This window comes from Phalaenopsis equestris, unplaced genomic scaffold (assembly GCF_001263595.1).
Source record: "Phalaenopsis equestris unplaced genomic scaffold, ASM126359v1 Scaffold000973, whole genome shotgun sequence".
Classification (NCBI taxonomy): domain Eukaryota; kingdom Viridiplantae; phylum Streptophyta; class Magnoliopsida; order Asparagales; family Orchidaceae; genus Phalaenopsis; species Phalaenopsis equestris.
This window is the reverse complement of record NW_018165412.1, coordinates 14,795-41,868: the sequence shown is the minus strand read 5'-3', so window position 1 is coordinate 41,868 and position 27,074 is coordinate 14,795. Positions and strand designations below refer to the sequence as shown.

The 27,074-nt window shown below is 36.5% G+C and overlaps 1 protein-coding gene across 2 annotated transcripts in view; it reads left to right on the top strand.

Annotated features, from left to right (window-relative positions):
* LOC110032560 (acyl-CoA thioesterase 2) overlaps positions 1 to 27,074 on the top strand; it is a 51,342-nt gene that overhangs the window by 16,122 nt on the left and 8,146 nt on the right. The window contains exons 5-13 of one of the 2 annotated variants that reach the window (XM_020736226.1): positions 2,449 to 2,489; positions 2,828 to 2,953; positions 6,119 to 6,196; positions 10,896 to 10,983; positions 12,908 to 13,020; positions 16,990 to 17,052; positions 17,137 to 17,192; positions 24,154 to 24,252; positions 24,355 to 24,411. In XM_020736226.1, the coding sequence (XP_020591885.1) occupies positions 2,449 to 2,489; positions 2,828 to 2,953; positions 6,119 to 6,196; positions 10,896 to 10,983; positions 12,908 to 13,020; positions 16,990 to 17,052; positions 17,137 to 17,192; positions 24,154 to 24,252; positions 24,355 to 24,411 (721 nt within the window). The remainder of the gene's footprint in view (positions 1 to 2,448; positions 2,490 to 2,827; positions 2,954 to 6,118; positions 6,197 to 10,895; positions 10,984 to 12,907; positions 13,021 to 16,989; positions 17,053 to 17,136; positions 17,193 to 24,153; positions 24,253 to 24,354; positions 24,412 to 27,074) is intronic. The other variant, XM_020736227.1, reaches the window with a different exon arrangement.

Here is a 27,074-nt window from a genome sequence, read left to right as displayed (position 1 = left end):
AATATAACAACAACAACAATGACGAGTTTTTATGCCATTAAATGGGGCTAGCTGCATATCATTTTTCTCCATTGCATCCTATCGAGTGTCATGTTTTCATTTAATTCTAATAGATTAAGATCAATTTTTATACAATATGCCCAAGTCTTTTTAGGCCCATCTCTGTATTTCTTAACATAAGTCAAATCTAAAACATCTATTCTCCTAACCGGTTCATCAAATGGTCGACGTTTATTGTGACCAAACCATCTAAGACGACTCTTTCTAATCTTGTCCGGAATTGGAGCTACACAAACCCTATCATGGATATATTTATTTCAAATTTTGTCTCTAAGTGTCAAGTCACTCATCCACCTAAACATTCTCATCTCAACAACACTTAACTTTATTTTATGCTTCTCTTTTGAAGGACAACATTCTGCGCGATAGAGTTTTGTAGGTCTCATAACCATCGTATAAAATTTTCCCTTATGTCTAAGCGGTACTTTTCTATCACACAATAGGCCCGATGTATTCCTCTACTTCAACCATCCAACTTGAATTCTACTAGTAACACCATCACTTTGAACAATAGACTCCAGATATCTAAAATGTTCACACATTTTAATGATTTGATCACCTGTAGTTACAACTGTACCACTAGAGCTACTATTACTAAAATTACATTTCATGTATACAGTTTTAGATCTACTCAAACAAAAGCCTTTAGGCTCCAATATTGACCTCCATAGTTCATGTTTTTCGTAAACTCTTTCTCTAGTCTTATCCACAAGAAGGATATCATCAGCGAAAAACATACACCAAGGTACATCCTTCTGTAAATGTCTAGTAAGAGCATCCGTAACTTAAACAAAAAGATACGGGCTTAAAGTCAATTCCTAATGTAATCCAATTGGAATAGAAAAATACTTGGTCAATCCTTCTTTTGTTCGAACGCAGGTAACACTCCAGTATACATATCTTTAATGACTTGAATATAAGTCATATCAACGCCTTTCTTCTCTAGAACTTTCCAATGAATTTCTCTTGGAACCTTATTGTAAGTTTTTTCTAAATCAACAAAAATCATATGTAGATCCTCCTTACTCTCTTAGTACTTTTCCATTAAACCTCTCAATAAATGATAGCTTCCATAGTAGATATACCCGACATAAATTCAACTGATTATGACAGATCTTTGTATCACGTTTTAACCTATGTTCAATTATCCTCTCACATAATTTTAAAGCATAACACATCAACTTAATTCCTTTATAATTTGCACACTCTTGTGCATTCCCTTTATTCTTAAAAATGGGGACCAAAATACTCTTCCTCCACTCCTCAGACATTTTTTTAGTTTTTAAAATAATATTAAAGAGTTCAGTAAGCCAATAAACTCTCAAATCTCTTAAATATTTTAATACTTCAATTGGGATATCATCAAGTCCCACTGATTTTCTACTCTTGATTTTTTTTAAAGTCTCATATTCTTTTTTACTAATGCGATAGTAAAAATAAAATTCTATTATTATTAACAATATTAAGATCGCTAAGGTCGATCGTATTTTTCAGAAACTTCATTGAAAAATTGATCAAAATACCTCACCCACCTATGTTGAATCTGTTTCTCTAATAATATCATGTTCTTAAACCCTAAACCATAAACTTTAATAATTTTTATTTGAGGCATTTATTTACATACCACCCAATTCCTATGTATTTACATATCAAACACATGTACTTTGTTTTTTTATGTTTATACCACCCAAATCTTTCATAGCACATGAAAAAATATTACCATTTTAACTTTTAAAAAGTGAAAGACACATTTTCATGCATGTGTAAAGTGGTATGGTTGTAAAAAATTGAATTGCAAGTATTGTATATGTAAGTAGATAAGTATTGAATGGTACGTATGTAATTCTTCCTAATTTTTTTTGGGGCATTTACATACATATCAAACAATTCTTATGTATTTACATATCTAACACTCAAAATTTAATATTTGCATGCACAAAACTCAAATCTTTAATATCACATAAAAAAATGCGACTATCACCTACTTTTAAAAAGTGAGGTACACTTTTTCATGCATAGTTTTATCACATCAAAATGTTATAAATTTAAATATGCAAGTTTAGGTGTTATACATGCGAATATGAAAGAAATGTGTGGTCTGTATGTAAATTTCCCTTTTTTTTGGGTTTGTAAACTGTTCGATCCACTCTTCATGGTATTTTCTCTATGAATTGTTAATTTCATACTTCATGGCTTCACTAGGTTTGATTTCAACTCTGTTCACCTACAATTTCTGTAAAAGGCAGTTTGGTCATATTTATGACAATTATACATTGGCTTTTAGAAGAGTCCAGGCCAATATTATCTTCATTGTGGCCTGGCGTTTTGGTGGTACTGAATTTTAACGGTTGCTATGTTCTAATGCCTTATATTGTTTCCATGACACAGATGGTTCTGTTCATGAAGTCAACGTAATCGCCTTGTCTGAGGTAGTCATTTATTTCTTGTGACATTTACATGCATACCAACCAATTCCCATGCATTTACATAACTAACACATAAACCTATTACATTTTCACCAGCCGAATCTTTCATATTACATAAAAAATAGAACTATTATAACTTTTTAAAGATAAATACACATTTTAATGCATAGATAAGGTGGCATATATATGTAAAGATTGAAGTGTAGATGCTAGATATGTAAATCCATAAGAATTAAGTGGTATGTATGCAAATCTTCCTTATTTCTTTCTGTTTTCATCTGTTTGGATTTTTAGAGTTCTGGATCTGCGGGATATATCTTCTAATTTGTACCGTGTTGCAGCTAACTTGTTTGCTACTACCGCGTGGAAATAGCAACTTGCTGCAGCCAAAATCAATATGGAACGCTGATGGAACTCCAGAGGATTTTTCACTAGTTGAGCATATATTACATCTCGAGCCCCTTGAGGTTAGTTTTGATATTTCAAGAAATTGTTAAATTGAAATACAGTTTTATTGTTACTGTATACCCAAGAGTATTCTTGTCGAGTGTAATTAAACTTGGCCAACTTGATGTGGTCGTTCTCATGTGTCAATTTAGTATACCAAATTGGACCACAGAGTACTTTCCTGTGAGATTAGTTTATCTAAGAATTAAGCAGCATGAATTATTTGAAGCAATTCATCAACATTCTTTGCTTATAATTTGGCTAGATAGATCTACTCAAACAACACAAAATAGCAATACGCAATGTTCGGCTAGAGACTTTGTTCGGGCTCACCTCATGAGGGGCGAAACAAAAATTAATTTTGAGGGTGGGCAAAATCATCAAATTCTTACTTTATGAAAGGCCTTTTTTCTTTTGTGATATGCCTTTTATGTAACTTTTTTCATCCTTGCGTCCACCCCACCTATAAATAGGGGGTAAGATTCCAAATCTAGTAAAGAAAAAAGAAAACATTTTATTGTCTTTAGAGTTATAACAATATGAAATCATAGAGATATCTCTCTCTCTCTCCCGCCCATGCACCATCAATATTTGACAATCGATCTTATGAGGGTTTCTATGGCTAAATATGCAAAGCCATTTGGGACAATTTGATGGGGCGCAGCTCAAGAAAAGTGTCCACGCCCAGGGTTGCAGAAAGTATTGTGCTTTGCATAGGGATGATAACCACGATTTTGAGGATTACCAACACCTTTGAAATCTGATCAAAGAATTGATTGAGGACTGAAGTTGGAGGTGTTCAACCTGTTTGAACTTGGGAGAAAACCGTGGTGGAGACTACACACAAGCCCCAAAATGAGTTGAAACCCGTCCAGGCCATTCGTATTATTGGAGTAGCCCTCGCTATCTTGAAAGGTGCAAACACAGAGTTTTGAGGCAAGTATATTTCAAAGTGAATTAGATTGGAAGAGATAAACTTAGCAACCCTTTCCTGAGGTCCAATCTCTTAATCCAACTCTATGGCCTCCATTGAAATAGACGGGTTAATGAACGACAACCCTTGCAATGACTTTTTTGCTTTCATACCCTGATCAACAATTAGGAAATTGATAGTTCAGTCATCAACATGAGAAGTTCAATTAACTTCTTTTTAAAATCATTTTTGAAAAATAATACTTAAAATTTTCCAAGTTGGCGCTCATTACTGAGCCATTCTTTGGTTTCTTTGACGAAGAGCAAGAGTTTGCTTTGTCTCTCATTTGGGGGAAGGGTAACTGCCAAGACATCACTATGGCTAACTTCATTATGATTGACACCTCAACCACATAAAACAGTAACAACACTATCCTTGGTAATTTGGCATGAATTTTTTACTCTTCTCTCTCTTGAGAGAAGCCATAAGAAAGAAGAAGAAACTATAATTTGAGTTTAAGGTTGCATCTCTATATTATTAATCTTATCTCTCTCATTACCTCTTCTTTACCGCAATCTTGATTAGATTTTATGAAGAAACCCGAAGTCTTAGTTCCCTCTTGAAACGTTATTTTACATGCATGCATAAATGTTCTCCATTTAAAAATCTATTAAATCCTTACTTCCACATATAATCTTAGTCTACTTGTCTTCTACACATTATAAAAATCTTTAGCAACAAATTATAACTTATTGATGCTGAAACCTTCTAGTGGTAAGTACTTTAGAAGTAGATTACATCAGACTCTTCTCTTGACATTCCTAATATATTATTGGGCTTCTGATGCACATGTTAAAATGATCCCTTCATTTTTTTCTGATGCACATGTATCTCTTTTTTATGACTTGTATTACTTTATAACCAATTTCGATATTTGAAAAAACTTTATAGGTGGTTGCTGTAGTGGTTTGTTTTGTTAGGTCGTTTGTGGCTAGAGTCTTATTGGAATTGAATTTTACTGCCCTTATCTACAAGTTGTGGATTCGATCTCCATTATTTGTATATTGGCAGAAGGTGGAATATGAAAGTATTCTATACTGTCATATATTTGGACATAAATTCTTTGATTGTTTTAAGGCTCATTTCAAAAATCCTCAATTTCAATTGTATGACCTTCCACTTGACGACCCTTTGCCCGACAGTCACTCTTTTTTTGTTCTGGCATGTTCTTAAAATTTGGAGCTAAATTCAATTTCTTTTTGGGAAAAAAAATCATTGATACTTCTATATCTGCTAGCCCTTTGGTGTTGAGCATGCCAGACTATTTTTCTTAATAAAATCTTTTTTATTATTTAACTAGAATTTGTCCTCTTCAACAAAATTACTTGAATTTATCCTGAGCTGGCTCTCGTATTGAATATTTTTTAGGTGGCTTTTTCTTAGCTCTTCCTTTTTGTTCAAATCTAAAGAGAGAAACTTATTTCTCATACACAGTAGGAGCATTATTTCCAGTAGATTTAGGTTTATGATTAATTTTCCTTTTACTTTCTTAGCTCTTCCTTTTTGTTCAAATCTAAAGAGATAAACTTATTTCTCATACACAGTAGGAACATTATTTCCGGTAGATTTAGGTTTATGATTAATTTTCCTTTTACTAATACTTTTTCATACTTGAAATGCTCATCTGAGCACGCCCGACTATTTTTCTTAATCAAATCATTTTTATTATTTAACTAGAATTTGTCCTCCTCAACAAAATTACTTGAATTTATCCTGAGCTGGCTCTTGTATTGAATATTTTTTAGGGCCACACAATTCTTTTATATTTAAATAATTAACAACTAAATATTTATATTTACATGCATAGCATACAAATCTTTAATATCACATCAAAAGTATCACTATATGAACCTTTTAAAAGTGGAATAACCTTCCAATGCACTGATTTATAACATCAAAATGTTGTAAATACAAATATGAAAATTTTATTGTTAGTTATGTATATACATAAGAATTGTGTGGTATGTATGTAAATTTCCTTTATTTTTATCTGTATAAGCATGTCTATGGATTTGGTAGATTAAGCAAATCACTTGTTACTGATAGTTGATAGCTTAATATGAGTGATTCTCGATAGTTTTTATTCAGATTGGAATTTTTGTCTGCAATTCTAGTATTTCTTTTTCCATTCCTTACATCAGAGCTTGTTTTCCCAAATTTCTTACGTTATGAAGAATTTTGCTTAATATACCGTTCTTTGTTTCCATTGTAGGTGGATCTATTTCGAGGAATTACACTGCCTGATGCTCCATCTTTTAGACAAGTTTTTGGAGGGCAGTTGATTGGACAGGTATGTTGGAGTAAAAAAAATAGTCATTGATGTCAGTTTAGAGTTTTATTTTTAAATTTTCCCACTTTGGCATAATTTCTATTGATCCTAAAATGGCAATAAAATCTTTGTTTATTGAAAAATTTATTAGTTAAAGATATTTGTCGGGCTGTGCATGGAGTAATGTTTTTCTTCAAAAAAATCCGCATATAAAAATCCATTTTATTGATTTTTGTGCGTTAACGATATGGAAGCTTACATGACTTACACAAAGAATGGGAAGATGTTCCGTAAATTCTGATGCAGTACAAATCTAAGATATCCATTTTATGTGAGGACTTTTTGGGAGGGTGAAGCATTATTGAGCTTTGTAAGTTGTCCTTTTTTTTAATTGGGGCATTGATACAGGAGGTAACCCAAATCACGACTCCAACACGATAATTTTATTGCGGGATTTAAGATAGAGTACAATAATGAAGTCTCACAACAATAACGCATAAACGGTAAACAACATGAAACATAAACAACTGAAGTAATACATAAGCAATAACAAAAATAGCAAAACAAAATTTAACTAAGAAATAGAAAGAAAACAACCTCGTAAGGTGACAAATCCGATAAGACAACCACTTCTGCCGAACTAAATTAGATTTTAGTGTCTAATTTGCTCTAGAGAGTTCGCCAAAAGTTGCTTAAGAATTTAACATCATGGTCGGAAGTAATGGTATTGGGTATGCTGTGAAGTTGAACGATCTCGCTGAACTACAAGTCAACGATATGAGATGCATCCAACATTGGGTTGCAAGCAATAAAATATGCCATTTTTGAGAAGCAGTCAACTACGATCATGACGAAGTCCTTATTCCTATGTGTGTTTGGGAGCCCTAAGACAAATTTCATGCTGACATTAACCCAAGGCGCTTCAGGGACTGGTAAATGTGTGTATAATCCCGTATTTTGGCTTCATGTTTTGGCAATATAACATTTTTTGCATTGTCGGACATGTTGCTCAACTTCTTGTGTTAGTCGAGGCAAAAAAGAAAAAAGTTCTTTCACGAGTGCTAGAGTTTTATCTCTGCCAAAAAGGTCGGCTAATCCGCTACCGTTGTTCTCTTGGATGATAGCTTCACATAGTGAGCATTGGGGAATGCATAATTTATTGTGGCAAAACAAGTAGTCGTTCATGTGATAGAACTGCCTGTGAGGTTTCTATCGACATTGTTCCCAAATTTCCTGGAAGTCTTCATCAGTCTTATATGAATCTTTTATAACTTCAAAGCCTAAGACATACGCCTGCAAGGATGTGATCAGAAGGTGACGACGACTCAGAGCGTTGGCGACGCAGTTCTGGTTCCCGACTTTGTATTTGACTATGAATTAGAAGGACACTAAAAATTCTACCCAAGCAGTGTGGCCCCCATTAAGTTTATTTTGATTGTTTAGAAATTTTAGAGCCTCATGATTCTTGAAAAAAGTGAACTCCATGGCGAGTAGGTAATGACTCCAGTGTTCTAGAGCTCCAACGATGGCATAACATTCTTTGTCGTAGGTGGAATATTTGCATCGCGTTTTATTAGTTTTTTTGTTGAAATAGGCAATAGAGTGATTTCCTTGATTTAGTATAACGCCAATGCCTACGCCAGAAGCATTACGCTCGACCTTGAAGGGTTGATTGAAATCAAAGCAAGAATGGGTGACCTTTTCCTTCAAGAGATGTCGAAGCTGGTCTGGGTTGTGGTCAATCATGTATTCTTTCTGTTTCAAAAATTCTGTGAGGGGGCAGTAATAGTGCTGAAGTTGCGAACAAATCTTCGGTAAAAGGAGGTTAGCCCCAAAAATTGTCGAAGCTCGGTAAAAGATTGTGCTGTGGTCTAGCTTACAATTGCTTCGATTTTTGTTGGGTCTATTTGTATCCTCGTGCTGGACACAACGTAACCCAAAAAACAGATTTAGTTTGTGAGGAAGTAACACTTGGGATGGACTTATAAATTTTTGGATCGTATGACTTTGAATACCGTCCGTAGGTGCTGTAGTTGGTCTTCTTGGGATTTACTATATACCAGGATATCATTGAAGTAGACCACCATGAATTTCCTAATATGAGCTCAAAAGACTTGATTCATTAGGTGCATGAAGGTGCTGGGCGCGTTGGACGGTATGAAAGGCATGATTGCCCATTCATAAAGGTCATTTCGTGTTTTGAAGGCTATTTTCTACTCGTCTCCCGATCGTATTCTAATATGGTGGTAACCACTTCATAGGTCAATTTTTGAGAAGATGGTGATGCCGTGCAATTGATCTAAAAGATCGTCGAGTCGCAATATGAGAAAACGATATTTGATTGTAATTTTGTTTATGACACAACTGTCAATGCACATCCGCAGGAGTCATCTTTCTTGGGTACGATGAGGGCGGGAAGATCACATGGGCTAGTGTTTTTGCGTACCAATCCTCTCTTAACAAGATGTTGCACTTGATGTTGGAGTTCCTCGCACTCTGCGAGTCATAATCGGTAGGCGAGTCTATTTCATAGCATCGACCCTGGTATGAGGTCAATTGCTTGTTGGATGTTCCATAGTGGAGGTAATCGATCTTGGAGATTGTCAGTCATAACGTCTTGAAAATCGTGTAGGAGTGGTTCAAGTTGTATGGGTATCTCATTATCTTGGCCGATACCTTCTAGGAGGACTAGAGCTAGTGCGATCGGGGCTTTGCGAGCTGATTGCATGAAGGTGACACGCGAGATTAATGCATCTTTGGTGTCGATCGTGGCCTGCACATCTTTTATAGGCAATAGCATGATGCATTTCTTGATTGTGTAGGTGCTTTTGAAGTCATCGTACTGTGTTTTTTAGTCGAATTGTCAGTCAACCTAGAAGAATGTGACATGCTTCCATTGAGACTACATCAGACCACACTTGCTCTTGTAGTTGATTACCAATGGAGAATTTGACTAAATATTATTGATCAATGCGAATCTCATTCCCCCTTTTGAGCCAAGTGAGAGAGTAGGATCATGGATGTATTTGTGTGGCTAACCCTAGCTTATTAACTATTAGGGTGGAGACTACGTTTTCGCAACTACTATCATCGATGATTAAACTACAGATCTTGCCTTTGACTATGCATGTAGTACAAAAGATGTTGTGTCGTAGCCATGAAATGTCTCTTTCGGGTTCAGACTGAAGGACCCTCTGTATGACCAATAATTCACCTTTATCTTCGGAGAGGGGCAATGCATTGAGGAGCTGTGTTATTATTCCAAACTTTAGCATTAGAGAGTAGGATCATGGATGTATTTGTGTGGCTAACCCTAGCTTCTTAACTATTAGGGTGGAGACTACGTTTTCGCAACTACTGTCATCGATGATTAAACTACAGATCTTGCCTTTGACTATGCATGTAGTACGAAAGATGCTGTGTCGTAGCCATGAAATGTCTCTTTCGGGTTCATACTGAAGGACCCTCTGTATGACCAATAGTTCACCTTTATCTTCGGAGAGGTGCAATGCTTTGAGAAGCTGTGTTATTATTCCAGACTTTAGCATTAAGTATAAGAAAGATAATACCAAATAAAATCATAAATTGAGATAAATACATAAAATATAAACTTTGAGAAGCTGTGTTATTATTCCAGACTTTATCGCGTTTGATTTGACTTCATTTTGGACTTAAATGTGTTTGATTTGACTCTTGAATATTAACAGGCTGTTTGCAGGAACCTTTAAGATGTTAATTGTAAGAAAAATAATGACATTTTATACCATACAATAGACTACATAGAATGTGAACACGAGACTCGTGGAATTCAAACTAGGTGGTAAGATAATGGTACGTTTGAACCCTGAAGGTCTTCCTCTGAAGACAGTAAGAAATTAATTCTAAGAAAAGTAATGCTATATAAAATCATACAACACATTGGGATAAGAGCTCACAAAAATAAAATTTTCTAGAAGCAATGCTATTATTCCATAATTTTATGTATTTGATTTGATTTGATTTCATAAACTCAATACTAATGTTTTGAGTTCTTTCTTTTCATTTCTTATTTGTAAAATCACATTCAACATTTTACCAGATTGATCCATTCATCGTATTCTATAAGATAACTTATATGGAGCTCTCAATATCCAAATAATTCCTTTGTATGAAAGCTTCGGCTCTCATTACGATGTCTAATTTCATTATAAACTGGAAAGTTCTTACAAATCTTTGCACTTGCGCCATACTTCTTAGGAAGGTTTGCATGCATAGTACTCAACTCTTATGTATTTACATATGCAACACCTAGAATTAAATTTTTACATACATCCCATCTTACCTATGCATGAAAAGGTGTATTTCACTTTTTAAAAGTTCAAATGGTGCTACTTTTGATGTGATATGAAAGATTTAGGTAGTATAACTGTAAAAAATTAAATTTTTGTTGGTATATATGTAAATACATGGGAATTGGGAGACATGTATGTAAATGCCTGTTGACCTAAATGCCCCTACTTTTTAATGATATTTATTACTGCTACTGTTGATCTTTCAGTTGTTTTTACTTCCAGATACAAGCTCATGCTTGCTGAAACACCTTTTTATCGACTGTATAACTAAGTAATGGTCGGACTTAAAATTATGTATAATGAAAAGGGGATTCTTGCTTAATAGTCAATATTTGCTGATTATTGCAACCTTCATTAAACAGTGAAGTCATTTCTCTTGCTTTATGTAGGCATTAGCGGCGGCATCGAAGACTGTAGATAGTCTTAAGTTTGTGCACAGCTTGCATGTCTTTTTTATCGTGGCTGGTGATAACAATGGTAATTATATTTTTTAAACTATTTGAATAATGTTTCAACTCTCATAATTTGATGTTTGATTTTCCTTTTTTATTTTTGTTTTCCAGTTTCATTTGCTAAAATATGCTATCAAGTTCTCCCAACATATGAAAACCATATGCTCAAATTTGAAACATTGTTTGAGATAATTTGTAAGACTAAAACTTTTTGGAAGATTTACATACATACCACTCAATTTCTATGTATTTACATGTCAAACAGCTTAACTCAATTTTGACATATACCAACTTTCCTATGCATGAAAAGCTGTATTTCACTTTTTAATAGTTAAAAGGATGGTATGTTTGATGTGAAGATTTGGGTGGCATAAGTGTAAAAAATAAAGTTCAGGTGTTAGATATATAAACAAATAGGAATTGCGTGGTATGCATGTAAATCGCTTAACTTTTCTTAAGAAGAATTGTACAGAACATGACCTGTTAGAAGCATTTAAAAAATGCTGATTAAGGATTCAGAAAGCTGACCTGAAATAGCTGAGGAGATGTTGATAAATATCAATAAATTTGACAAAGAATGGTCTTCATGTCCATTCATTTTATCTTTATGGTTGGATCTTTTCATATTTGTATCTTTCTATTAATATACTGCATTTGTCCCCGTGCGCAGTTCTCTTGAACTATCATATTAATTAATTGGCTCATTTACAAACTGATAGCTGAATAATTCAAGAATAAGCAAATATGGTTATTAGTGCTAGAATTCACAAAGAAACACATTAAGGGTTTATAAGTCTCGAAGTAAAATGATACGTATACAAACGGGATACTAGGGCGATGGTGCAAAGAATGTACTATTCCGTGGATCCGTGGCCAGTTCAACCCAGCAAGCATCCACATCACTATCATTACACATAACTCTTATGTATTTACATCTCACGCCTAAACTTTCATATTTACATACATAGCACTCAAATCTTTAATATCAAATAAAAAAAATATCACTATTACCACATTTTAAAAGTCAAATACACATTTTCATTCGGAGGTTTGAAACATCAAAGTGCTATATTATGTAAATATGGAAGTTTTGGTGTGAGATATGCAAATACATAAGAATTGTGTGCTATGTATGTAAATTTCCCTAATTAAGAGCTGATGCGTCTGCATGATCCTTTCATGTGCGGCAAACTCTTCTTTGAATTTGCATGAGTTTGAGAGAGCTGTCAGTGCTTGTAAACTGACAATTGAATAGTAATAGAAATGGGCTAGAATAGTTTTAATTCTAGCATTTTTATGATTATTTCAGTAATCATAAACTATTACTGGAAAATTGCGAACAATTAAATTATTTACTAAAAAGTAATGAAGAACATTAACTCATGATTTCAGATCTCACTTGGGGATTTGCTCTACATTCCATTTTAATGATTGACTGAAACTTGTTTAAAAAGATACAAGAAGTCTTGTGTAAGGAAAAAATAAAAAATCACTTTCAAAGATACCAACAAATTAAATTTGATGAATGATCAAAATATTGACTGGAATTTTAGTCATTTCGAGCAATTTCGTTTCATAAATGTTGCTTCATAAATGACTTCTTTTATCACGGACACTGCACAAAATTTGATTTTCTCTTCTTCTACATGCATTAAATTCTTATATTTCTTTCATCATAGTGCATTAGTTTATTTTTTTCAAACACTGATTGTGGGATGCTATTTAATACACTGTTAAATGATGTAGATTTTGTAATCGCGTTGTTCTTGGTTAGGCTACTATATATTGTATATATAAATCTATGCTCTCAAATCAAGGTTTTGCTTTTACTTCATATTTTGCCTTGGACTGCTGTTTTTCCTTTTTAAATTTTTTTTTTACTATTGTTACATTAACTCCACTGGAGGAAATAAATGATATATTTTAATTGTCTAAGTAATTTCATGCAGCACCAATCATATATCAAGTTCATCGGGCACGAGATGGATATAGTTTTGCTACTCGAAGAGTGGAAGCTAAACAACATGGCAATGTGATATTCATGTTACTTGCTTCATTTAAGGTTTTTTCTTCTTAATGATCCTATATTTAACAACTTTGTGAAATTTACTCTGGTGCTTTATTGCCATTGGCCCTAAAAAGGTTAATATGGTCAGCTTCTTTTTTCCAATTTTGGTTTTTTGATTATGTAATTATACTTTGGGTATTGTCTCATGCATATGCGTTTGGGGCAGCTTGTGCGTTTCAGGATAAGCTGCTTATCCTGAAAGGCAGCCCGCGGAGTTCGACCCGCAGCCTGCGTTTAGTGTAAAAAACTCAAACGCAGTTTTGAATAAGCCGGCGAAACGCGCGAAACAAAAGGTACGGCGGCATTTTGAAAAACCCCGCCCACACTTTTAGGCTGCCCCAAACGGGTAGTTCATTTTGGTACGGCGGCATTTTGAAAAACCCCGCCCACACTTTTAAGCTGCCCCAAACGGGTAGTTCATTTTGGTTGTGTGTGTGTGTGTGTGTGTGTGTGTGTGTTTGTGTGTGTATAATGTGAATGCATGTGTATATATATATACACACACACACATGCATGTATGCATACATACATATATATACATACATACATATATATACATACATACATATATATACATACATACATATATATACATACATACATATATATACATACATACATATATATACATACATAATATATATATATATATATAGAGAGAGAGAGAGAGAGAGAGAGAAGTGTCAAAATGGTCCCTTAACTGTTTGTTGGGATCATTTTAGCTCCAGAGTCTATAACATGTCAATTTAGTCCCCAATCTCTTTTAAAGGGGTTTGAAATAGTCTTTAGAATTATTTCAACCTATATTAAAAGAGCGTGAGGACTAATTTAACACTTTTATAGACTGGGACTAAATTGTCACTCTATAAATAGCCAGGGGACTATTTTTGTGAGTGCGCACAGGCACACATAAATTAGGAGGGGCTAGGTCATTTGCAGAATGATTTTTATTCAAGCGCTAATGAATAATGAGTTTAAAGACGATCATAAGATGGCCTAATCTGTGTGTAGTAGCCGAAATAAATGATTAAAATAAAATAAGGAAATTTTAACGGGTTAGTGTCTTGGCTGCTACATTTTAAGGAGACGAGTGTTCCATCAAGCTTGAAGATGAGTTTGAATTCAAGCTTGGATAAGAGATTTTGCTAGAGACCAATTATGAACCTAAGTTTGTGGAGTTTACAACCACTTTTGCTGCTCCTTAGTTTGCCTACTCCAATTATTTATTTTTAGGCTTCTCATCTTCTTTGTGTTGCTTGTTTAGTGTCTTGTTCTCATTGGCTGTCATAATACTTTTAACTCTATTACCTGACCATTTAGAGGGTGCCAGTTCGATCGGTGCATTGGCCTGACCATATTGGTTGGTTTCTATTTGGCCAATTTTCAAACAAAAACTTGCCGAATAATATTCTCAAAATAAAATCAAACCAACTGGAATGGTTCGGTTAGTTTGGTTTAGTTTTCATAAAATAAACATTCAAACTTCACTCTTAATTATGGATTAAAATTATAATAACTGAAATTTTAAATATATAAATAAAATAATAATAATAATAATTGAATTGAGAGTGTGGGGTAAACATAGTTTTAGTTGGGCATAAGAGTTGTGTATGCTCTTTTCGAACCAACAAAGCCAGAAGAGCGAGGGAGACAATAGAGTGTTCGAGAGAAGGAAGAAGACAGAAGAAGAAGAAGACGGAGAAGGAAGTCATCATTTGCATCTATGGGAGGCTTCGACGTTTGCATAGCTAAAGGAGGAGGTGATGTCGTGCCTTAATGGAAGGAAGGAGAAGGAGGTGCATAAGTAAGATGGTATGTATGTAAAATTTGAAGTTTAGGTGTTAGATATATAAATACATAGAAATTAAGTGGCATGTAAGTAAATCTTCCTTAAAACTACTTGGTTTTGTTATTTCACATTTATTTTAAATTTTTATATATTCAACTTTTTTAGTGGGAAGCTTTACATGCATACCACTCAACTTTGATGTATTTACATATCTAACACGTAAACTTCAGTTTTAGGGCGTCGTCAATGCGTTCCCCATCTACTATATATATCAATGTATTTATAAATTTATGTGACATGCACTCCCCAAATATATATATATATATATATATTGTAGATGGCGTCGTCTTCCTCGATATCGCTCTTCTAGGGTTTCGCCATTATGGCGAATGCTGGTTCTGCTTCACTGCTAGCGCTCGATCTTCTTTCGTTTTCGTCAGCATCGCACGTCAATATCCTCACGGCTCGTCTTCTACGGGAGTGCGTTCGTGCGGCAGCTTAAGGATCATCTTTGACGGCGGCGTGCACGTCTCTGTGGGATCGTGTTCCACGAGCCTTCCGCAGCGTCACCCAGTCGACGACGCTTCTTTCTTAGCTGTCGTGGCTTGCGTTGTCTTCTCCTGACAGAAGGTTCCCTCGTACTCGGCGACGTCTCTGTCACCCTGCCCGACAGAAGTTCCCCCGAAGTCTACTTGCCTTTTTTATAGCGGCTCTCCTAGCCGTTCTGGAGATGGCCTCGACAATGTGCTCTTATGCCAATGCACTTGTCGATGACTTTCCTATTTAAACTCGTGCTTCTCTTTCAAGTTCAGAGCTTGATTTTCATATTGACAAGTCCTGCAATGCTCCTCAATCTTTCCACGACGCTATTGAATGTGGTGGTGATCACACTTTCATTATATAGCTTGACAAAATAAATGGAAAGCCTGTTCTTATTCTCACTGAGGTTGAAACCAACACTCTTGCGTCCTCTTGGCGTTTTGCTTTAGTGGGGAAATTCTTTTATGGTCACCCAAAACTGGAGATCATTTGGAAAGGGTTTTATGCTATGAAGCTATTGGGCAGTTGAAATTTTGACTTACTAGATGATCGACATATACTTATTCAGTTGGCTCACGATGCCGATTATACTCATATTTTTTCTCAAAAATTTATCAAGATCGACAATCATTTTATGAAAATTCTGAAGTGGACTGTTCAATCGTACTCGGCGACGTCTTCAGTCGCTCTCTATCTACTTGATACTCAGTATTTTGACACTTTTTTGTTTTTTCTTTAGGTTCCTCATATATTTTTATGTATTTTCTCTTTTTTGAACCATTTAATGTGGTGATTATTGTGAGGGCCGCACTCCTACGCAATCTATCTGTATTCTACTTTCTGTTTAATATATTAGCCACTGAGATTTCTAAAAGAAAAAATAAAAAATAATATATATATATATAGTGTTGAATCCTTTTTTTTTGTGAATTAAACCTAAGGAATAGAGAGAGAGAGAGAGAGAGAGAGAGAGAGAGAGAGAGAGAGAGAGAGAATATTTGCTGGAAGAGAGAAAAAAGGATGATAGAGTTACACCCTTGGTTGAATCAAAGATCGGAATTAGTTTTAGGGTAATTCCTTAGTAAAAAATAGTGTAGGTTATAATGATGCCTGGGCTTTTTAGGGACATCTAGTTGTTTACATGTCTCCACGGTCACATCATCGTTAAAGCCAAGTTCATTCTGAGGATTTCTTCTCTAAAGTCAACTGGCTATCTGACGAATGGCTTGTGATCTTTGCTCTTGGCGATCTCACCTTAATGTCCGTATTTGACCGTGTGTCTTCGATTATTCATATTCGTCCACTTGTCCACTTGGCCACTTGGCCATGTGCTCAGCCATTTGCACTCGGTCACTCATACTCGGTCGATCCTCTTCCGAGTGTCCAGTTTGCTTGGCCAATTTTCCTCGACATCCTCTTCTGGGCTTGTTTTCTTAGCAGGCCTGGACCGAGACAAAGGCTCATTTAAGCGAGCTTCGGTTTCTCTCTCTCTCTCTCTCTCTCTCTCTCTCTCTATATATATATATATATATATAGATACTTGGTACTTAATTTCTACTTTTATTCCTGTTTCAAACTCAAATTCTATAACATCCTTAATATTACATATATAAACTTTATGGCTTCTTTGGCAGAAAGAAGAGGTAGGTTTTGAACATCAAGAAGCTTTAATGCCCAATGTTCCTGCCCCAGAGACAGTAAGTAACCCAACTTTATATCACTTATATTGAGCTCAGATGCCAAATTTTCTAGCTCTGTTACATACAGTAAGTTCAATGCAGTTATCGCCAATGGAATTGCTATGGGAGAAGCGGCTCACTGATCCTCGTCTTCCCATGTAACGCTTATGCCCTCTAATTAAAAGCTTCTTGTTTTTTATTCCAAACAAATCATGAATTTCTAAAATTGATGTCAGGATGTCACAAATTTGCTTAATAAAAGTGCTTTCATTTGTTAGATTCTACGTTCTGCTGCTCTTAATTTGAAGGTTTCCTCACCTTATCATGAAATTGCTACTGTTTCTGTGGAAAATTTTGGCGCTAATACAAATCACCTTATTCTATTGGGGCATTTACATGCATAGCACACAACTTTAATGTATTTACATATCTCACACCTAAGTTTTCATAATTACACACATAACACTCAAATCCTTAATATTACAGAAGATGACACTATTACCACTTTTTAAAAGTGAAATATACATTTTTCATGCATAGCTTTAAAGACCAAAGTGCTATGTATATAAATATGAAAGTTTAGGTGTGAGATATGTAAATACATAAGAATCGTGTGCTATGTATGTAAATTTCCCTGTTTTGTTCTGTTTGAAGAAGGAAAAACCAAGGCGTAAATTTTTTATTCTAGGATGCCCATTCGAAACTAGGAAGGCAATCTTGCTATGAAATTATGTAATTCTGTGCTAGCATTTCATTAAGAAAAGTATCATTTCTTGTGTTGTGTGGCTTTTTTTGTTGTTTCGGGTGTTATTGGCAAGTGGATTGTCTCTCTGTGCTTGCACACGGTCATTTCCATTTGAGGGTTTGGTTTACAAAATTTAGACTGAATCAATCTATCAATTGACTATGCGGAAGATTTACATACCTATACCACTCAATGCTTATGTATTTATATGTCTAACACATGAACTTCAATTTGTGCAAACATACCACATTACCAATGCTTGAAAAGATGCATTTCATCTTTTTAATGTTAGAATGGTGGTATTGTTTATGTAATATGAAAAGATTAAACTTAAAAAGCAAAATGTAGGTGCTGGATATGTAAATACATAAATAATTCAACCAAAAAAATCTTTATTTGCTACTTGTTGGTTCTCTTGGTTATCTGATCCTTTTTTTTTTTTTTTCTAGGAAGTATTTTCTACAATCTCTATTAAATTTAAATGAATCCTGCATTGCAATATACATGCTTAAGGCTTTAAGCTGTCTGGGTCTAATTTTCAATGTGGTATTTGAGCCCAACATTTTTGAGCTTGAGTCCTATCTTTGCTGTTTAATTTTTAACACTTGTTAAAAATTAGGGGACCATTTGGGATCACTTTTTTTTATTTTATATTTTATATTCTTATTTTATTTTATTTATGTTTTGATTTGAAACAAAACATATTTGACTGGTTTGATCAAGATATGGTTGTTTTTTAAAACACTCAAAGCACCTAAATATCGTTCGAGTCTTTTAAAAAATATGTTAATTTTTTTTTTTAGAAGCAAAAAATAAAAGCACTTCAAAAATATACTAAATAAACATGTTTTTTTTTAAAAAAAAAATTGTCCCAAACAAGCCCTATGTGTAATATTTGCTTATCAAATGCATGTCGCTTCATTAACTTAAAATTGCAAACCAATGTACTTGTAACAAGGAGGCTTGTGAAAGCATAGAGTTTATCCTTTCAACAATTCGCTACTTTAAGCTCTTAATGATACTGGAACTGGTTTGGAAATCTACAGAAACACAAAGAAAACTTTCTGTAATATAGAAATAATGTTACAACACGACACAAACCAAAAAAAAAATACAATACTAAATAATCTCTAGTTAGGGCTGGAGGAGGAGATCCGAGGCAGTGGTGGCATTGGTGATGTGGCGAGGAAAGGTGGGGAAGGTCGGATGGCTGTTAGGTAGGTTGGAACAGGGTTTGGTGGGTTTTATGTGGGCTGGACAACAAGGATTGCTACAAGGAAGAGATGGAAGGATACGGGTAGATGGCTTGGAGGACTGAACAACCTAAGTGGTTGTAGGGAGGGGAGTACGGGTGCTGGAATGGGGAATAGCGTGGTTGGACAACAGGTTTTGGTGGCAGTAGGGGTGGCAACTGAATTGTTGGAGGAAGATGGGGGTGGCTAGCGGCTAGGAAAGGTTAGAAGGGGTCGGGGATACGAGGGGATTGTAGGGATAAAACACCACTTCAGAGCATGATATAGCCGGAGCACAAACCTTAGCAAGAAGGAAAAAGACTATAAAAAAAATGAAAGCAAACACAACAAAACTCAACCCTAATTCTCTCAAAACATCAAATCTAAAGACTCAAACAAGGAAAAACAAAGAAGGAAGTGGGGAGGGTTGGCGGCAATGTCGCCTCATATAATTGCTGCTCGGTCCTTTTTGGACTTGAACCGAGGCCTTCCTTGGACCAGGTACAGTTGCCTGATCCACTAGCCACTCGATTCAACCGGTTGGTACGCCAAACCCCGCGTCAGTCTCACTGGGTTGGGGAAGCATCGTCTTCATAGGTTGAAGCTTTTATTTCTTCGTTGGTTGTCTTAGCAGCACCTGGATCCCAATGACAACTGCATATTTCCCCAAAATATCTGAGGATTTTTTAACACTTACGAGCCCACATCCATTTCAATCCGCTCTCTTCTGAAACTACGGGCCCCATCTGTACTGCTGAATCTTCCCAAAGTAACCTACAATTGGTTTAGTCTGACATGTTGTCTGAGTAGCTTGAACCGTCCCACCCGATGGTGGATCTGGTGGTACGTTGTCAATCGTGATGCTCTGAAATACCCTTTGTTGTATATGTCCCGTGTTTGGAGTGTGTATCTTAGTCCTTGTCCCGGGTTGTCACTAAAACGGGTCCCATTTACGCTGCTCTGCTGGTGAGGGCTTCTGTGATCTCAGGCTTCGCCGAAGGAAGTAGTATGATGTGCTTTCCATCCTTGGTGAAAGAATGTGTTTCTGAATTCATCGTGCTTAGTCCTTCGGTCAACTTGTCATGGCCTTCCCAACAGAAGGAGGCTGGTATCAATGGGGACCATGTCACACCACACCTAGTCCTGTAGCAGACCGACAATCGAAAATGCTACCAAGCATCTTAGGATGATGCTGACCCAATTCTCCTTTTTTAGCCACATCAGTGGTAAGGCTTGGAATGCCTCCGAGTTGCAAGTCTCAATTTCTCTACCATCTGTGTCGATGCCATGTTTTTGCTGTTCTCGTTGTCAATGATGAAGCTGCATATCGTTTTGTCTACTATGCAGCGGGTGCAAAATATGTTATGGCGAAGCCACTGCTGATCCCTCGTGTTCTCAGTTTGTAGGATCCAGAACTAGTTGGGAAATCAACGGAAATGCAAAACAAACTTTCTTTAATCTAGAAATAGGTTTACAACATGACACAAATGGAAAAATGAAATACAATACTAGACTAATCTCCGGTTAGAGCTGGAGGAGGAGATCTGGAGCGGTGGTGGCATTGGCAAAGTGTTAAGAAAAGGTGGGATCGGCAAAATGGCTGTTTGGGTGGTTGGAACTAGGTTTGGTGGGTTGTAGGTGTGCAGGACAACATTGATTGCTGCGAGTAGATGCCTTGGAGGGCTCGACAACCCGGGTGGCTGTAGGGAGGGGAGTACGGATGCTGAAATGGGGAACTAGGTGGTTGGATAGCAGGTTTTGGTGGCAGTAGGGGTGGCAGCAGAATTGTTGGAGGAAGATTGGGGTGGCACGACAACTAGGAAGGCCACAGAAAGGATCCGGGAGAAGATAAGAGGGGATTGGAAGGATACAACACCACCTCGGAGCAGGATACAATCCTGGAAAGAAAGAAAAAGGGCTCCTGTGATCTCAGGTTCCGCTGAAGAAAGTAGAATGATATGCTTCCCATTCTTGGTGAAAGATGGGGGTGGTCAGCGGCTAATAAAGGGTAGGAGAAAGGGTCGGGGAGAAGACAGGAGGGGATTGGAAGGATACAACACTACCTCGGTGCAGGATGCAACCCTAGCAAGAGGGAAAAAGACATCATCTAGGAAATTTGAAAGCATACACAACAAAAATTTTCTATCAAAACAGCAAATATAGAGACTCAAACAAGGAAAAACAAAAAAGGAAGCGGGGAGGGTTGGCGGCAATGTCGCCTCATATAATTGCTTCTCAGTCTTATTTGGACGTGGACTGAGGCCTTATTGGGGCCGGGTACAGTCGCTCGGTCCACTAGCCTGCTGGTTCAGTCTGCAGGTATGCCCAACCCCGCGTCAGTTTCACGGGGTTGGGGAAGCTTCGACTTCATAGGTAGAAGCTTCTGGTTATTCGATCGTCCTAGCGGCACCTGGATCCCACTAGCAACTTCATATTTCCCCAAAACATCCGAGGATTTTCTCACACTTGCAAGCCCACATCCAGTTCGATCCACTCTTCTGAAACTGCGGGCCCCGCCTGTTCTGCTGAATCTTCCCAAAGTAACCTACGGTTGGTTCAGTCTAGTGTGTCGTTGGAGAAGTTTGACCGTCTCGCCTGGTGGTGGAGCCGGTGGTACGGTGTCGTCCGTGAGGCCCTGAAATATTTTTTGTCATATCCGTCCCATGTATGGAGTGCGTATCTCTGTCCTGTTGTCCCGGGCTGTCACTAGAACGGGTCTCACTGACGTCGCTCTGCTGGTGAGGGCTCCTGTGATTTCAGACTCCACTGAAGAAAGTAGAATGATGTGCTTCCCATCCTTGGTGAAAGAATGTGTTCCCGATTCCATCGTGCTTAGTACTCTGGTCAAACTGTCATGATCTTCTCAATAGAAGGTGGTAGGCATCCCTAGGGACCACGTCAAGCTACACCTAGTGTTGCGGCTGGTCTCCAATCAAAAACTCTACCAAACATCTTCGGTTGATGCTGACCCGATTCTTCTTCTTCAGCCACATCAGTGAATAAGGTTGGGAATGCCTCTGAGTCGCAAGTCCTAAATTCTTTATCATTCGTGTTGATGCAAGTTCTTCTTGCTCTCGTCGTCAATGATGAGGCTGCATACAGTTTTGTTTATTTTGCAGCGGGTATAGAATATATTTTGGTGAAGCCACTGCGGATCCTTGGTGTTCTTAGTCTGCAAGTTCCGGAAATAGTTCGAAAATCAGCGGAAATACAAAGCAATCTTTTTTTAATATAGAAATAGGTTTACAACACGACACAAACGGAAAAAGGAAATGCAATACTAGACTAATCTCTAGTTAGGGCTGGAGGAGGAGATCTGTGGCAGTGGTGGCGTCGACGAGATTGTAAGGAAAGGTGGGGAATGCAGGATGGCTGTTTGGTGGGTTGTAGGTGGGTTGGACAACAATGATTACTCCAGGGAAGAGATGCCAAGTTGCCAGGATGCGGGTAGATGGCTTGGAGGGCTGTACAACCCAAGTGGCTGTAGGGAGGGGGAGTAAGGGTGCCGGAATGGGGGACTGGGTGGCTGGAAAGCAGGTTTTGGTGGCGGTAGGTGCGGCGATAGAGCTGTTGGAGGAAGATGGGGGTGGCCGACAGCTATGCAAGGCTAGGAAAAGGTGTTGGGGAGAAGATAGGAGGGAATTGGAACAATATAACACCACCTCGGAACATGATACAGCTGGAACATCATCTGTCATCGGATATAGCCCTTGCAAGAGGGAAAAAAACTTCACACTGAAAATTTAAAAGCAAACAGGACAAAATTTAATCCTAATTCTCTCAAATCGGCAAATATAAAGACTCAAACAAAAAAAAAACAGAGAAGGAAGGAAGTGGGGAGAGTTGGCAGAAATGCTGCTTCATATAATTGCCGCTCAGTCCTTTTTGGACCTGGACCGAGACTTTCCTTGGACCCGATGCAGTTGCCTGGTCCACTAGCAAGCCGGTTGGTACGCCCAACCTCGTATCACTCAGGTTTTTTAGTTTTGAGTGCATATTGTATTCTCCATGATCATATGTCCACCTCTGAAGTATTGTATTTTTCCATATGTTGTAATCTGTAATTTTTCATATTTAGTAATTGGAAGATTTACATAAATACTTCTTAATTCCTATGGTTTTATTAATCTAGGACCTAACTTCAATTTTTACATAAGTACATCCTTGCCTATGCATGAAAGGTTTATTTCATTTTTTAAAAGTTAAAATGGTGGTATTTTTTTATGTAATATGAATGATTGGGGTTGTATGAATGTAAAAAGCAACATTCAGATGTTAGATATGTACGTTCATAGGCATTTAGTGGCCTGTATGTAAATGTTCCTTATTAATCTACCCTAAATTTTTTTATTTGCTATTTAATTAAATTTAAGAACTGCATATACATCATCGTTCTTCAATAGATCACGAGCTATTTAGCGAGCCGAACACGAGCTACTCATGAATGTCAAGCTTTTTTGACTACCCTATCTGCCACTGTAGATAATTAAATATATTGTCATTAAATCACCATAATTTGCACATTTGATGTAACTCCTAGGAATAACATTCAATGTCATTCATAAATTTTTAAGTGTGATTTTTATAGTGTAGTTTATCCTTTCGTCTTTCTGCTTATTGCTGTGAAGATGCGTTGCAACATTTTTTTGTGAGCTTATGAGCTTTTAACCTTCTACGTTTTTGAAAAAGTAAAGAATTGTAAAATTTTCTGTTCTTATTACTTCTATGTAAAAGTAATAAACGAAAGTATGGGCTTAGGCCTATTGAATCAGTTGCATCTCTTGGGGACACAAATCATTTATTCTGCTCTTGTTACCTTTCTTTTGATTTGAAATGTTTTTGATTTTTTGCATCAGGCTAATTATTTTTTTGGGGCATTTACGTAACATACTACACAATTCTTATGTATTTACATATCTAACTTCTAAGCATTCATATTTACGTCCATATAACTTAAATCCTTAACATCACATAAAAAAATACCATCATCATTATCTTTTTAAAAAGTGAGCTACACATTTTCATGCATGGAGTTATGATACGAAGGTGTTACAAGTGTAAATATCAAAGTTTTGGTGTTAAGTATGTAAATTCATAAAAGTTGTATGGTATGTACGTAAATTTTTCTATTATTTTTGGTAGACAGTACCGAAATGACGTTGCTAGAAGAAAATTGGTTCCTTGGCCTATCGAGCTAAGATTCTGCGAACCAAACAAGTCAACAAGACCAACAAAAACAAGGTCAAATATCTTTTGTTCTCTCAGTTTAATTAGTAGGAAGTTAATTACGTCATTACCTTTTTTAGTAAAATTTTCTCGTTAATCTCTGTATTCTTGCTTCAGATTGAATTATTGGTTTAAAGCAAGAGGGAAACTTTCAGATGATCAAGCTTTGCATAGGTATATATTTGCATGAACTAAATTTCTGTCCCCTGATTATTGGTAATGTTAAGACTATATAAACCTTGTTAGAAAGTTCTTATTTGTTTCAAGTGGCCTACATGGCATGCCAATTTTAATCCTGAGTTTGAACCTAGTGGCCTTTTGTTAGCAGGGGAATTTACATAGCACACAATTCATGGGTTTGCATATCTCACACATGAACGTTCATATTTTTACATAGCACTCAAAACTGTAACATCACATAAAAATCGCACTTTTATAACTTTTTAATTGTGAAATACACCTTTTCATGTATATGTTTAAAAAACCAAAGTGCTATGTATGTAAATATGGAAATTCAGGTGTGAGATATGTAAATACAAAATATGGAAATTTAGGTGTGAGATATGTAAATACATGACAATTGTGTGTTGCGTATGTAAATTTTCTTTGTTAATATTTTGATGCTTGAGCTTTTTGGGCATCTTAAATATTTTATCATGGCGTATAAGGTTGAACTTGATAGATTCGAGGAAAGATAACGTTTTTGTGAGGAATATAATGTATGTTTGGAGAGACGAACCGGAGAAATGAAGATATTGATTATATGTGATGTGGGAGTGTCGGAAATCCTGTTTTTCCGTTGGATTGCATAATCCCGCGATTCAGTAGGGTTGTGTGACAATCCTACAATCGCAGTAGAGGTTGGGGGTTACTATTTGAGCATTTTCCCACGATTCAGTAGGGTTGTGCGACAATCCTGCAATCGCAATAGCGGTTGGGGGTTACTCTTTGAGCACTTTTTTTCTCTTTCCTATTATTTTCTTTCCATTTTTAATCTTTTCTTTGTTTCATGAAGGGGGCCTGAATTACCACCTTTCTCTTTTTATTTTCCTTCATGAAGGGGGACCGACTAAAATACTAAAACTCAGAGATAAACTGAGAACCAGACAGAGGAGCCGAATATCAGCACTATTCTGGACAGAAGTCTTGGCAAACACTTCTCGCTCCTGTATTTGCCAACCACTGTTCACTGGTCATTGTCAACCACCGTCAGTCGCTCTCTATTTGTTGCAATGAAGCAACATACGAAACAACAACTTACATCACGGAGTAACGAGGCACCCTACGGAGCTACCCATTACCTCGAATGTTGTGCAATGATGCACCTTGAAGACGGTGCACTGAAGTTCTGATAACTACTCCCAATTGTTATCGCTCTTGACCATTATACAGTAGGTCCTTTTACATACAAACATTGTACTTCGAGGAACTGTTTAATTCTTTCTCGTATGTGGAACAAGGGTCTTGCGTACTCATTAACTCATAGTGGATCATTCTGATTGAGCTAGACCTCGTGATATTTTTCACTTTTAAGTTTTTCACTTAAAAAATCTCTACCTATCACTCTTATTATTTGTCTCTGCTGGAATTTTGTGTAACACTAAGATGCTAAATAATTACTCTACTGCCGTGATTCTTCTGTCATGTAACTCACCTCCCTGCTAAAGTCAATTCTTAAACACCTTCTATGAGTCTTAAAACTATATCATATGATATCAGAGCCCGACAAACCCTAAATTTTAAGGTTTTGTCTTTCTTGCCCAAATCCAAAATTAAAAAAGTTCTTCGCCATACCCAAAGTACTTCTACTGCAATTCCTAGCCACAACCCTAATTTCAAAATCCAACATTTTTGCGCTCATTAATATTCCACTTGACACCTACTGCCAAAATCTATGCCCACAACCAACTTGCAATTTAGATATGCCTAAAACCTATTTGGGTGAAAAGGCATGTTACCATGTACAAACCTCAATGAACTGTCAAGGAATTTACTATGGAGGATAATACAACGGGAAATCGTCCAACTGCAACAAAAAATTTTCATTTTTAAGAGAAGACAATCTGGTGAAGCCACCCATAACCACAACGGTGACTCGCCAGATTGCGTGGAGGAAGTGAATCCCTCCTTTTGGGAAGTTTTTAGTGATGAAGAACCAATACTCTGGTGATTTAGCATAAAATATCAAAGAAGTCGGGATCTTTGAGTAAAGGTGAATTTTCATCATATTTTAACAATCACATGGATCTAGATGAGTTTATTGAGTGACTCCAAACAGTATAATAACTTTTTTTAGTACAAAAATATTTTCCAGAACAAACGAGTTAAATTTGTAGCCATTAACCTCAGGAATAATGGTTTCTTATGGTGGAATAACTCAAAGTGTCTTCGTCAGCAAGAGAGGAAAAGTAAAATCACTATTTGGTTTAAGATGAAAGGGAGATACATCGCAAATATATTCTCGTGTATTACTAATATGATATGTTCATGAAACTCTACCACTTGTGCCAAGGAGATTATTTGTGGAGTACGCAACTAAATTTAATCAACTCATACTAAAATGTGAGTTGATAGAAAAAGAGGAGCGCACAATAACGAGATATCTTAGAGGACTAAGGTTGTCTATTAGTAATGTGGCGCAACTACAGACATATTGATCCCTATTTGATGTATAGATTATAGCTTTAAAGGTGGAGAAACAATCTCATTCAATGAACGTCACACCTATTAGACAAAGTGTAACCTTAGGATCGGGCAACAAGTGTATGCTCAATGGAGCATCCCAGCTTACCCTGTGCCTAGGCGCCAACATAGGGGGCGCATATGCGCCACCCCTC